At 42.7% G+C, this 15,000-nt stretch overlaps 1 protein-coding gene across 1 annotated transcript in view; it reads right to left on the bottom strand.

The window, feature by feature from the left end:
- LOC139640359 (laminin subunit alpha-5-like) overlaps nucleotides 1–15,000 on the bottom strand; it is a gene marked incomplete at both ends in the record, with an annotated part of 27,093 nt that overhangs the window by 2,422 nt on the left and 9,671 nt on the right. The window contains 15 exon segments of the mRNA XM_071514553.1: nucleotides 616–731; nucleotides 1,339–1,478; nucleotides 2,608–2,734; nucleotides 3,262–3,478; nucleotides 3,758–3,855; nucleotides 4,427–4,535; nucleotides 5,836–5,999; nucleotides 6,965–7,118; nucleotides 7,771–7,874; nucleotides 8,634–8,776; nucleotides 11,483–11,621; nucleotides 12,742–12,898; nucleotides 13,143–13,242; nucleotides 13,853–13,958; nucleotides 14,820–14,872. Of these exon segments, the coding sequence (XP_071370654.1) occupies nucleotides 616–731; nucleotides 1,339–1,478; nucleotides 2,608–2,734; nucleotides 3,262–3,478; nucleotides 3,758–3,855; nucleotides 4,427–4,535; nucleotides 5,836–5,999; nucleotides 6,965–7,118; nucleotides 7,771–7,874; nucleotides 8,634–8,776; nucleotides 11,483–11,621; nucleotides 12,742–12,898; nucleotides 13,143–13,242; nucleotides 13,853–13,958; nucleotides 14,820–14,872 (1,927 nt within the window).

The raw sequence follows: 15,000 nt of genomic DNA, 5'->3' as shown, positions 1-15,000 counted from the left end.
TAAAAAAGCACTTTTTTGAGTAATGAGCCCAACAGTGAGAGAGAGTGAAAGCAATCTGTAGCACATCTTCAACAAAATGTCACTTTTGTAGCTTGAATTGAATTGGCTCTCACTGCTGTCAGGAAAGCATAAAAATGTCATCTATAGTGTTCTTATTTTTCTTTTTTTATGTGCTGATTAAGAGTCATCACCTTTGTGCTAACTCCTGCAAAACCTAACCAAAACATCAGTATCATGTAAAAAAAAAAGCATGGGCATCAATCAATAAATATGTTTTTTTCGGGAATAACATAAGATATTAGGCTTGGGCTGATATTCGATAATATCAAATATTGCAATATTCACGAAATATCGGGATATTTTCTGCGGTAACAAATATTGTGTTGCTTAAATTAAAATTATATATTTCAAGTGGGTTCCATTTTTCACTATAAATAAAATAAATTCAGTAAAATACCACCCCCACCGCGCACGGCAATAATATCGTATATCGCAATATATTAGCGGGACAGCAACATGATATTAAATTTTGGATATCGCCCAAGCCTATAAGATATTGAAAAACCAAACTTTTACTGTCGGCTCTACTTTAAGTAGATACTTTAAGACACTGACTTGATGTAGAAGCTGTTCTGGCCACAGTTGCTGATGAAGTCGTAGGATTTGTCCAGAGGTTCTTCGTTCAGGTAGCTGGAGCTGTAGCTGCTCTCCGGGACGACCAGCACATAGTCCTGCACACACACACAGACGGTCACACAGCATGTAAGATATGATGGAAAAGGATGGAGGGATAGAGAGAGGAAGAGAAGGTACCACTAACACACGTGCTGCATTCAGGTCTTGTGGGAAAGACGAGAAGGTAAGTGCATTCATGTCAGCTTTCAGGTTGTAAATACCGCTTGGAAACTTAAAGACTGGTGATGGATCCACTAAGATGTTATTCAGAATTTTAAGAATTAAAATGTGTGAACAGTTTTTTAACAGCTGTTGAGATGGGTTTTTTTTCCCATAGGACTTGAATGCAGCAATAGTGGAGTTTCAAATGGAGATATTACACATGATGTTGTGGTTTTACTGTTTTACTACTTGATGAGGCAGTGAAGAGACAGAGGGAGGAAGAGGGAAGAGAGAAGAGGAGGAGGAGGAGATTTTTTCTTTTATTTTTAATTCAGATACCTAGAAGGAGGAGAGGGAGGTGGAAGATCAGGAGAGTGATATAAAGATGGAGGAGCAGAACGATGATCCACTACAGCAGCTAAACAGCTACAGAGTCTAAAAACAGAAGAAGAAAAACAGAGAGGAAGGGGGGGGGGGGGGGAGCGGCGGGGTCTAACTTACCAGCCACAGCGTCTTGCCCGCAGGTATCTGGACTGTGAGGAAAACCTCGTGGTCCGTCACGTCCAGGATGATCTGGTTCTCAGACACCAGGACGTTACGGCAGCCGAAGGCGTGCGGACAGAAGGAGGCGTTGGCGTGTCCTGGAGCAGGAGGAGACACGGAAACACAATCTATAAAACTCCTCTACTACTGACTTAAATGTGAATTTGGCCAAGATTAATATCTGTTTCTTTTAAGGTACTTTTCTTTCATTTATTTATATATTTTTTTATTTTTTTATTGTATTTGGAGACTCCTCTCTATGTGGATGCACATGATGCCATGATTTATAATTTTGATGTATGTTTGCCGAACTGTGAATAGTTCCCCTTAAATTTTTTTTTTTTTGTATTTCATGTTGTTTTTGTTTTAATTTCCTGACAAAGCAGCTGTGTACAATTCAAATGTGCACAAGCAGAAATACACACTTTGTTAAAAAAAAACAAAAAAAACCCCTCCTTTACTGCACTGTTAACCACATTTATCATAACACTGACTTTATGAAGAAACTCACTGAGATGTATCTGACATTATCTCTGGAAAAGGGATGATGTATTGAAACGTCTCATTTCAAAATGCTTTACAATCATTTGGATCAAATGTACTCATTATTATTTGCACAATACTGAAAAAATACAACTGATAATATCATCTGTTATGTTTCTATATGATGAATAAAGGTGTTTAGTTAGCTAATAACTACATTACTGATCAAGAGTGAGTGTTACTTTCATGCTAGCAATCGTTTTGTTGTTATGTTGCATTCAAGACATGTCAGATAGTAGGAAATTCTGGCTTCCTACTATGGAAAATGCAAGTGAATGGCCCTTCAAGTCGAGGTTGTAAAATATTATCTGAGTTTCCGACTTCCAACTTGTGTTTTGGAAGGGTGGAAGTAACCCCTTTGAGTATTTTGTAAAGTCAGTAATTTTACCTTTACTTAAGTGTGTTTGTGCTTAAGTTTTGTCCTTCACTATATATTTTAAATCCCATCCATCACAGAACAGATTGTGTGTCTCTCCATCAGCAGCAGAAACTGGATCGACGTAAACTGACAAACTGTGGATCCATTCACAGTGAGAAGAGGAATCTGACTTTACTTTGTTTCTGCACTTTATTTTGTCGTTTCTAATGTTTCCAGTGAAAAGAATCTAGTCTGAACTCTGTCCTCTCTCCTGTTAGAATCACATGGAAAAGATCACAGCTGACAAACGTTCTCTCTGGTCTCACCCTGCCAGATCCGTCCCCCGTTGATGTAGACCTGCACCGGGTAGGAGGAGTGGAGAGGCTGGTGGTAGTGGAGGATGAAGACGTAACGGCCCAGGGAGTGGACGCGGGTCGAGTACACCGCTGCATTCTGGGTAAAGGGGAAGACGGAAGGGGTGGGAGAGAGACGGAGAGAGAGAAAGAGAGAGACAGAGAGAGAGAGAGAGGTGGTGGAGATTGTTAAAGGCGTCAGAAACATCAAGAAACATCAACATCAACAACAACAAACATCACCAGCAAGTTCTGAGATTTAGTCAAAACAAATCGGATTCCAGTCTCTGTAACTTTATCTCAGCATGATGGACTTGTCTGTCTCTTCTTCTGTGGTGTTCATACCAGTTATGAACACATGAACAAAATAGTTGAATATGAGCATCAGTCCAGACTTCATTTTGTTCTGCTAGGCTTTCCAAGCATGAGGAACCTGCATCCATCTCCTTCTACCCATAATCCCTTGTGTTTCGGGGTGGTTTCCTGTAGTTGGAGTCGCAGTTCTCTTGTTAAAGGACTGAGACTCTCGGTGCCGTTATTTGGTGCCACCAGAGTTCAAAGGTCATCGTTCTCACCTGTAAAAACGAACTGAACTAAAGGAGGAAAAACACTCCAGAGCATCCGTACCTGCAGTGAATCCAGTCTGACATGCTCCGAGTTGTCCGCTGCGTTGGGAGGTCTCTCTCCTCCGGTCCAGGCCGGCTGGTCTCCCTGCTGGCCGGACAGAGGAGGGGCGGCGGCGGGGGGGGAGGCCAGGACCGGCTCCTGGACGGACGAGCCCTGACCCTCCTTCAGGACCAGGGAGTCCGACGGAGTCTGGAAGCGCGAGGGCACGCAGGAGGAGCTGGAGGGAGAGAGGGAGGGAGGGAAGGAGGGTTAGGAAGGCTTTAACCGATCCTAATAAGAGTTTTTGTTATGACCCGGCATATTCTGTTTTCTCTCTCTCTCTCCCTCTCTGTGCCCTCTCTGTGTGGGTAATTGCTTGCAGGTGGGGGTTTTTCTATTGGATGAACCAGGTGATTGGAGGGGGTGTGTCCTGTGTGCTGATTGTAAAAGTGTAAGTGCTAAATACTGCATAATAACATAATAATGACATAATAATAATACAATAATGTGACTGTACCTGTCAGGTGCGAACTGTCCATGAGTGCTGATGCAGTGGACTTTAGGTTCCACATACTCCATGGTGAACTGCTCTTTAGGAACCAGGTAGACTTTGTGCTGCAGAGAACCGAGAAACACACAGTTCACCTTTCCAACAGGAGCATGCACACACATTTATATATCAGGTAATGCACTAAGCACTAGTCATTAAGCTACACGTGACTCATTTGATTAAAAAAAATGTGACAGATTTCATTTAAAAACACTGAGTCAAAAGCCAGTGTTTGGACAGTGAGCTCAAGTTGGTCGTAATAGTTAACATGGCTTAACATGAACATCAATACATTAAGGACTCAAATTTTGAAAAATACAGTGAGGGAAACCACTTCCAAGTATTTTTCCTCTTTGGGAATCCTTCACATAGTCTGAGAGTCTGTTTTTTAGATGAATAAAACAAAAATTTTGATGCCAAATCCATATTATGTTGTAGAAGAAAACAGAAAACCTAAGCTCACTTTCCAAAAATGTAATATTTTTGAATGTAAATATAAGACCGATCATCTAGAAATGTTACAGCATCCAAACCATGTTCTATAAAAATGAATATTCATAGAACGTGTGTTTACAGCCTGTCATGTGACTAGAGCTGTGTGGGTGTGTGGTCATGTGACGCGGGCGGCGCTCTCACCAGGAAGAAGCTGGCACGGTCGGAGATGAGCTGCACCTCGGCCTCGGAGGGCAGAGAGAAGACCGCCACCCGGTGCTGCTCATCGATGGTCACAGCCCGACACAGGAAGCTGCACACACACACACACACACACACACACAGACACACACACACACACACACACATATGAAAAAATATAAAATCACACATGAGCAGGATAAGGCTGGCATTGGGGTTTAAATATGTACACACACACATACAGTATATATATATAAAATAACACACACACACACACACACAGAATAGAGTTAGCCTTAGGATCACATACTCACTCACACACACACACACACACACACACACACACACTATAATGAAGACTTGTTGACATACTTGAAGTGCAGACAGTGACGGTAAACTGTGAACCCAGCTGAGTCCACACAGGTACAGTACAAACACACACACACACACACACACACACACACACACACACACACACACACACTTTTCACCCCAACCACATCAAACACAGCATCCTCTCTTCACCACCCCCTTCCCCACACACACACACCACCCATATACACCCTCCTCCTCCTCCCTCCATCACCTCTACCCTCCTTCTGCCAACCAATCGTTTTCACATATACAGCCAATCTCTGATGTATTTTAAACACTAAATGCTTTAAAAGCAAATTATCTCACTATCTTGAGAAAAACAATTTTGTTATCTCGAGATAATGAAAAAATTATCTCATTATCTCGGGATAACAAAATGTGTCATCTCAAGATAATGAGATATATAACTTGATATCTCGAGAAAACAAAGAAAAATTACTGGTTACCAGCGTAAATAAAATGTATGAATGTCCTCAATGTACATTTTAAATCAACTGGTAACACTTGACAATAAGGGTCACTAAGTTAAGGTTTAGTTAATGCTTAATAAGCATTAATTGGCTTAATAAGCATTAACTAACCCTTAATTAACAGTTAACTAATGTGTCTGGTAATCATTTACTAATGGTGTTCATGTTAACTAAGGTATTAATTTATACATGATTTAATAATCATCTTTATAAACTATTAATGTATAAATTAATACCTTAGTTAACATGAACACCATTAGTAAATTACACATTAGTTAACTGTTAATTAAGGGTTAGTTAATGCTTATTAAGCATTAACTAACCCTTATTAAGCATTAACTAACCCTTATTAAGCATTAACTAACCCTTAGCTTAGTGACCCTTATTGTAAAGTGTTACCAATCAACTTGAGCATAGTTTTCCTCCCTGTGTGCTTCCCCATATGAGCGTCTCCCATTAGGCTTTTACATTTTAAATTATCAAAGATCAAAGTAGTTGAAATTTGGGAAAAGAGAAAAGAGAAGGGGCTTTGAACTTCATGGCTCTCTGCTGTCTGGGCCGTCCCACCTGTACTTGCAGGGCAGCAGGGAGACCTGGTGCCGGAGCGTCCGGGCTCCAGGCATGTTGACCGACACCGACAGGGTCTGCGGGGTCTGGTCCTCGCTGGAGTACTCCACCAGCAGGACGTAGTCTCCTGGAGCCGGCAGGCGGCCCCGCAGCTGCACGTTGATCTGGACCGAGGGAGGGAGGGAGGGGAGGGAGGGAGGGAGGGGGGGGAGGGAGGGGGGAAAATGGAAACGCATTTATTAAAACAAGCTTATCATTTTGACCAGTCTAAGCTTGACTGGACCTTCAGTTTTAATTAGCAGGAAACTGTGTGCAGTCAGCAGGAACACAAAAACTCTCTCTCTCTCTCTCTCTCTCTCTCTCTCTCTCTCTCTCTCTCTCTCTCTCGTTCTCACAAGTGCTCTCTTTCTCTAGTGCACATTCAGAGACATGCACGCACAGACACACACACTCATTCGTTGACATTCCGTTTCCGTTTCTCACACACACACACACACACACACACACACACTTTTTCTACTCTATTTCTCCCTCTCACACACACACTCATTCTTTGTCTGTTCTAGCACTCTCTTTTACACACACACACACACTTTTTCTAACTCTTATTCTCACAAACTCTCTCTCTCTTTTTCCCTCTTTCTCTCTCTCTCACACACACACACACACACACACACACACACACACACACACACACACACACACACACACACACACACACACACACACTTTGTCTGTTCAAGCATTCTTGCCCACACACACACACACACATTTTCTAACTCTTGTCACTGTATTTCTCTCTTTCTCTCACAGGCACACACTTTTTTTGATGATTTCTTTCTGTCTCTCTTTCTCTCTTTCACACACACACACACACACACTCATTCTTTTTCTGTTCAAGCATTCTCTTTCACAGACACACACTTTTTCTAACTCTTGTCACTATATTTCTCTCTCTTTCTCTCTCTCTCTCACATACACACACACACACACCCCAACATAATTTCCATTACTTGTTTTCATAATGTGGGCGTTGTGAAGCCTTTTGAGACTGTAATTAAGTAAGTAGTCAAGTAAATTTGACTTGACATGCACACACACACACACTCTCTCTCTCCCTCTCTCTCACATCGTTGCCGCTGCAGATGGCCATGTCGGGGTGGCGGGGGGTGATCCTCTCCGTCCTGCAGGGGCGGGGCAGGTGGTTGTCGTTGCGGCAGCTGGCGTCGTTTCCGGAGACGGAGGGGAAGGATTCCAGAGACAGGTATCTGTACAGCAGACAGCTACACACACACACACACACAGAGAGAGAGAGAGAGACAGCTTAGAGCAGTGATTCTCAACCTTTTTCATATCAAGGACCCCTAATTTAGTCCACATTAGAGCACCTGACCCCTATTTGATGAGATTTTGTCTCTCTGACCCAAATCTGAGAATATTTCTATTGTCAGATATGATTTTGTCCAGAATCCATGACTGTCTGTATTGTAGGTAGAGAGATAACAGAGAAACTATGATCAAAATAGTCTTTCTTCTACATTCTCTAATTTTTTGTAAATGAAGTAATGGTGAAGTTTAACATTTCATCAACTTGCTGGGGACCCCCTGGAACCCCCTCAAGGACCCCTGGTGGTCCCCGGACCCCACTTTGAGAACCACTGGCTTAGAGGACAGAGAGACAACTGACTCTGTGCGTGAGTGTTATTGTATTTCTGTATTTAAATGAGTGAAAATCGTCATCACAAGGATAGAAAGACAGGTAATCCTCCAAAGTGAGGACATTTAGCTGATTCCTTACTTGCTTACAGGGTTAGTTTAGGGTTAGTATTTATAGGATTAGGTTTAGGTTAGGGAATGAATGTAGTAAATGAAAGTCCTCCCAAGGACACTGATACAAGCTTGCATGTGTGTGTGTGTGTGTGTGTGTGTGCTCACTTGTGGCTGGCGTCAGGTGCAGGACTGTAGCTGCACGGCTCTGTGACTCTGATCTGCAGGATGGGAGCTTCATAATAAGCGCTGGGCAGCAGCACCAGGTAATCCTGTGGGTCACACAGAGCGTCAGCACAGTGTTACTGAGAGGATCTGGAACATTGTGAAACCTCAAACTCACTTTTTCAGCTGCTAATCAACGATTCAGGGCAATTTAATGACATCTATCCTGATCATAATTTTGCTTTTGCTGGGTTTTCTGTGCAACTGCACTGTTGCCAGTTAGCAGCTGAAAACCCCTTGACTGTACAGTGTCTGAATAATGTTATTTATTATGTAGTTACCTGGAGAAAGCCTGGGAGATGAGAAAAAAGTTCTTTATCAAGATAAACTGTAAGTTTGTAGCAGTTCTTTTCAGTGTATTGTTCATTTGAAACCTATCATTTCAAATATGTTATTTGAAAGAATATAGTAGTAATGTGGTAATTTATTTATTTATTTAGTTTTTGCTCTTATATGGATCACCGGAAGATGTATGTTTTGTAAAATGGTGGAGTCCTGTAATCCCATGTGGGATGGGCCAGATGTTTGGCATGACACAGAAATAAAAATAAACTAACTACTAACTAACTAACTAACTAACTAACTAACTAACTAACTATTTATTCTTTACTTATACAGAATACAAGGCAAACATTGGAAACAATAACAGTAACGACAACAAAAACAATGAAACAAGAAGAAGAAATAAAGGACAATGAAGACTATAGGCAACATTAAGGTGATAAGTGTGTGTGCTCTCTTCCACAATAAAATATCCATGAAGGGGTGTGTGTGTGTGTGTGTGTGTGTGTGTGTGTGTGCCTCACCAGCAGTATGCCCTCGGCCTCGATCACCACGGTCCAGGTTCCGGGGTTCAGGACAAACGGCTCCACAAAGTTGTTCTGGGGAACGTTGAGGAACGTCGGCTCCACGCTGGGAGCAAACACGATCTGTTTGGACTGCTCCGAACCTGCACAGCACACACACACACACACACACACACACACACACACACACACACACACACACACACACACACAGCCGACAGGAATGTATGGTATTAAAAATGAAAGTTGAAATGCAATGGGAAGAGAGAACAAAGTGAATACTGTAGCTGGTGTGTGTTGGGGGGAAATTAAAAATAAAATAAGAATTAACATCACAGAGCAGCACGTTTCAAGAGGATTTCAAGAAATTAACAAAAATAGCCCACATTCTGTTTCTTCTTATTTTATTTTTCATATTTTCTTCATAATAAGAAGAAACAGAGTGCGGGCTATCTTTGTTTTCTTCAAGTTTATCCAAAAATAAACATCAGAATTCTGTTTTTTTATGCAGGGACTCTATGTTTGTTTCAAGAGGATTTCAAGAGAAAATACACATAGATAAAAATGTATTAATATAAATAAAATATAAAATATTGTCACAATTAATGAAAAAGCAGCTGTCCAGCAAACAGGAACCAAGAAATGATGACTTTAGATTGGCTGAAACATTCTTCTACAGCTATTTAGATCGCTATTCAAACACACACACACACACACACACACACACACATCAACATCACACACATACACACACTCTACCTAAACACCCAGACATACACATACATGGAAAACTCACACACACACATATCCCTGCAACTAACAATTTGCTGTAGCAGACAGTCAAAAAAAGCTCCTAGTGATGCTCTCTTGTGATTGGTGGAGACGTACCTCTGCGGCTGTTCTGATAGGCCGTTATTTTACCGTTGGAGGTCTCTCCCTCAGAGTTTACATATCTGAGGATGAAGCGAGTCAGATAGACGTCTGCCTCGCTCACATAAACCTGAAGCTTCACTGCACTCTATATGAGGGGGGGGGGGGGGGGGGAGGAGAGAGGAGAGGAGGAGAGAGGAAGAGAGGAGAGGAGAGGAGGAGAGGAGGAGAGAGGAGGAGAGGAGAGGAGAGGAAAGGAGAGGAGAGGAGAGGAGAGGAGAGGAGGAGAGAGGAAGAGAGGAGAGGAGAGGAGAGGAGGGGAGAGGAGGAGAGAGGAAGAGAGGAGAGGAGAGGAGGAGAGGAGGAGAGAGGAGGAGAGGAGAGGAAAGGAAAGGAGAAGGAGAGGAGAGGAGAGGAGAGGAGAGGAGAGGAAAGGAGAGGAGAGGAGAGGAGGAGAGAGGAGAGGAGAGGAGAGGAGAGGAGAGAGGATAGGAGGAAGAGAGGAGAGGAGGAGAGGAGAGAGGAGAGGAGAGGAGAGAGGAGAGAGGAGAAGAGAGGAGGAGAGAGGAGAAGAGGGGAGAGGAGAGGAGAGGAGAGGAGGAGAAGCCAGAGAATGGATGGCAAGAAGGAAGGATGGCAGGATAAAGAGAGAAAAGAGTGATGGAGGAAGGAAAGAAAGAGGTAAAGAGGGAAAGAAGGAGGGCAAGAGGGAAGGAAGGAAGTAAAGAAAGAAAGATGGAAAAGGCAAGGGAAGATGGGAGGATGTACGGAAGGAAAGAATGAGGGAAAGAGGGAACGAAGTAAGGCAAGATGGAAGGAAAGAAGGAAGTAATGATAGAAGGATAGACGGAAGGAATGGAAGGAAGGAGAGAAAGCAAGAGTGAAAGACAGAGGGGAAGTAGGAGGGGAGGGAGAAAGTAAGGAAAGATAAAGGGAGAGGCAGAGGAGGGAGAGAAGAGGAAGAGTAGAGGGAGGAATAGCAGAAAATAAATCCTTGGTCATAAACCCTGAACTAGACGGTGACATGTGGCCCTGGAGGGGGAGGGGCAGGGGGAGGGGCTTCCTCAGCAGGGGGCGGGGCCTCCACCTACAGCCAGTCAACACCACCAACCAGCACACCCATCCATCCAATCCTCAACCTGACAGACGAACGACAGGAGCGAGGGATGGAGAGGAGGGACGAGAGAGGAGAGGAAGAATATTTTTCCATCCAGCACTTTTGCTGCGTTACATTTGAAGTCGGTAGTCTGAAAGTTCGGAATTACAACTGACTAGTGGTCTAGCTTTGAAAACCCATTGGTTTGTGTTACAGCTTGTTATGTCAATTATGTTCCAAGGGTTTGAACTGATGATGGTCTAACAGATCGAACCTTTTCTGTTTGTGCACTTTTGTTTTTGCACTTTTTGCTAAGAAATTTCAGTCTTTTTTGCATCAGTCGGCCTCTTCAGGATTTGTTTCCATTTTTGACTGGCGTGCGAGTTTCTGTTGCTTAACCCACACAAATTTTTACGGAAGAGTATTAGGGCCAGTGTAGGTGACTTTTTTTTTTTTTACCACAGCCAGAAGGAGGAGGGGGGTAATAAAATTTGCAAATTTCTCACAAATTTCTGACTTTAATTTAAGAATTTCTGAGTTTTTTCTCAGAAAACTACCCCCCTCCCCTGGTAAAAAAAATCACCTAGAATGGCCCTAATACTCTTCCCTTGTAGGAAATGAGAATTTACGACTTTCCGACATCTCTTGAATGCAGCAGAAGTCTGGAGTGAAGACTGGAAAGCAAGAGAAGAGGCGAGGAAGCGCAGTTTCCAACCCAGCACTGACTGCGCAAGGAGAAAAGAGACGAGAAGAGGCAGAGACAACACTCTCCTCCCATCACTTCTTGTCCCAATGCTGGAACGAGCGACCAGAACGTCAGAAAGAAGAAGAAGAAGAAGAAGAGGAGGAGGCGTCTTCAAGTCTTTCCCCTCCCGGCACTTACAGTTGCCGCAGTAGTATGTCTTGCCGTCCTCTATGACCGCCACCCGGCCCAGGACGTCCGAACCCCCGCGGTTGGCGTAGCGCAGAACCACATGGAAGAGGTCAGGAGAGCCGACCGACACCGACACCAACACCTTGGACTGCCGCGGAGCCACGGAGCAAGGCAGCAAGGCGGGAGGCAGACGTGGAAGTGGAGGGAAACAGCCAGGGAGGATAGGAAGGAGAGAGCAGAAAACACCAAAACAGAGAAAAAGAGAGAGAGAGAGAAACCAAACCAAAGGAAACTCCTTAATTCCAGCACCATCACCACTGAAGCCCAAAGCAAACCAGCAACCCCACAGACACAGTATTACCTTTCATCCTCAGATATTCCCCTAAAAAATGAATATTTCTCTTTGGATTTCCACTTTTCAGCACATACACCTCCACACACAGTTCAGTTCAGTCGACAACCTCCAACATTATCTACCTTGGGAATCCACTTTAGGCTTTTCCCACCAATATCGATAATCAAAAAAACGTACTCATTACTTGCTGAGAAGATTGAGCCTGGACACAGAATTAGATAAAATTTGGAATTAAATTGTATGTGAAATATGTGAGATACAATATTTAGACTAGGAATTCAAGTCATAAGTAAGTGGTGGCGACTACATCCACAGTGCGGTGAAGTGTTAATGAACTTTTATAGAGGTATATGCGCTGAAAAGTAAAAAAATATTCTCACCAAAGTGAAATATCCCTTTAAATAACCCATAGAGCAAGCAGTCTGTTACATGCAGGAGGAGTGCAACTGGGGGCCACAATCATAAACAACATCTACATATACAATTCATAATACAATATAGTACCAATATATTCACATTCATGAAGAAAATCAAGTTTAAAAAAAATACTTTTTATACATTTTAACCACAGTTGAAGCTTTAGAAAATATGCTACATGTAAACACAAATCTGTGACTGAAATCAAATCTAAATATTTATTAATACTTCATCAACAGTCAACATAGTGAGAATTCATTCAAGCCAATAGGAGTTTCTTATTAACATGACAAAGATGTATCTTTAATTAATATTACTTTAATATTATGTTCTATATGTTGTATTCTCATCCATATCTTTGCTGCTGCAATGATCTGGATGTGATCTCCATGGGGGATCTTAAATCATCTTATCTTATCTTAAATCATATTTGCTGTAAACACAGTGGACCAGTGCTGGAGGTCAAAGGTGAGAGGTGAGAGGGCGGTCCTCCTACCTGGATGGGGGACATCTGAGCGTAGCCCCTCCAGCTGAAGTCTTTAAACTCCAGAGGGTTGTAGCCGAACCGCACCGGCCGGCCGTCCAGCATGGTGCCTTCCTCGATCTCAAACTTCAGGTGGTGCAGGTCGGGGAAGTAGTGGTTCGGACGAGGCCTGGAGGAGAGAGGAGGACATCGATAAATCAATAACACGTTCATTTTGAGACATTAGTATACTCAACGTAAACAGACCAGACCATCAGTGGTCAGCCTGTCAGCCTCTACCAGCCTCTACTCTGCATCCTCCATTGTTTCTCCACCTGGTGGATCTGGAGGGAAATCTGCTGGATCGCTTTACGGCACAAAACAGGAAGAGGTTCTGTTCTTCCAGAGCAAACGGAGCTAAAGCTTTGACTCACAGGTTGCACTTGGGTCCTTCCACGTTCGGTCTGCAGCGGCACCTTCCGTTCCTCTCTCCACAAGACTGACCCGCTGAACCTCCGATGTCACACTGGCAACCTGGACGCACACACACACACACACACACACACACACACACACGCACACACATACAGTGAGATGTTATAAGATGTTAGTTGACACATCTGATAATGCCCAGCAAACAGCACCAAAATGAAACTTTAGATGATGTCCGAAGTCGTCTATAGCTGCTGCCTGCACCGTTTTGGGAAATCTGAACCTAAATATCTTTCCGATATCAGTTCAAAACAGTATACAGAGCTGTTTTAATATCATTTTTCAACTTGTGCCATAATAACATATTGTGAAAATGATGTGCTTGATGTTTGGCTTGATGTTGAACTCCTCCTGCATGTCGCCATCTGTGAAATACTTGCTGGGTGATTACTCCAATCTCCCTTCAATTCACTGATACACACTAGCAAGTACAAGAATCACAACATATGAACATGAACACTGCTACTAGATTAACCAATTTCAACAGCCAATTTGAATTCAACAATCCAATTTACTGCCTTTAAATGTTCATTCTTGTTATGGGAAACTAACAGCGACTTTGAAGTGTCATTCAGCGCTGACAGCACAGCCCTGCAGGTCGTTTTATAACTAATAATAATAATAAATAAATAATATACTGATGATGTCTCACCCTGGCAGCCGAAGTAGTTGTGTTCCTGCAGGTTGTAGTATCCGTCTTTACACACAGAGCAGACTCCACTGCACACATTGGGCTTACAGTGGCACTGACCAGAACCCTGCCAGGAAATAGACAGATTATTATTATTATTATTAAAATAACAGGAACCATGAACATTGATCACATTGGGCTTACAGTGGCACTGACTGGCACTGATTTATTCATTAATAATGATTAGGGCGTTGCCAATCATCAATGAAGCATTAATTCTGGTCGTTGTTTTTCATTTTTTGTTCATGTTTAGTCTTTACCATCTTTCTCTGACTTTCCAATTTCGTTCTATTTATACCTTAACTGTACTGAACCCTGAACAAATCTAATGGAAAAACATACTGTACTCTGGCAGCACAGTTACAGTATGGCACACAGGTAGGGTGACCACCTCTTAATTATTCCGTTGCAGGACAGCAGACGTGATGACAATGCAGGACACGTGGGAGAGAGAGAAATTACTATTATTAGGCTATGTAAATATTGATTTAATATAGACGGAATGCCTATTTGCAGTGGCGTTGGATATTAACCTGCTTTAAATCATCGGTAGGCTTTATGAAACGTTTATTTTAACAACACTAGGACCTATTCAAGCCAATAAATATAATGAATTAAATATAATAGGCTAATAGGTTGAAAATCACATTTTATGCAATAGGAGGGATAAACAGACCAGTTTCCTTAAGTAGCGACTAGAAAATGCATGGTTAAGTAGATAAGTACGTTGTTTACAAAAACAATTAAAAAAATACACCTAATCATTGAAATACGGGACACTGGTTATGACGTGCAGGACGTGGGACAAACGTTCCAATTTCGGGACTGTCCTGCGAAATGTGGGACAGGTGGTCACCCTACACACTGGGGCAGTGGATAAAGTATTTAAGTGTTTTTCAGAGGGAAGGAAGCAGCTGAACTCACTCACCTGTGCACACTGTGCCACACCGCTCACTGTTCCTGGGATGTTACACTCACAGCCTGGAGGAGAAACACACATTAGACAGAGGCTTCGTGTGTCGGCTCCATCAGAGGTGAGATGCTCAAACTGAAGATCAGGAGGTTAAAGTAAGAGTTTTAGGTAAAAATACACCTGTCTTATCAGCCTG

The sequence above is a fragment of the Centroberyx affinis genome, unplaced genomic scaffold (genome assembly GCF_046629955.1).
Source record: "Centroberyx affinis isolate AG114_WGS23_722 - 3 ecotype Tasmania unplaced genomic scaffold, CSIRO-AGI_Caff_v1 ptg009172l_1, whole genome shotgun sequence".
NCBI classification, from domain to species: Eukaryota; Metazoa; Chordata; class Actinopteri; order Beryciformes; family Berycidae; genus Centroberyx; species Centroberyx affinis.
Note: the sequence above shows the minus strand (reverse complement) of the source record. Positions and strands in the feature narration are given on the sequence as shown.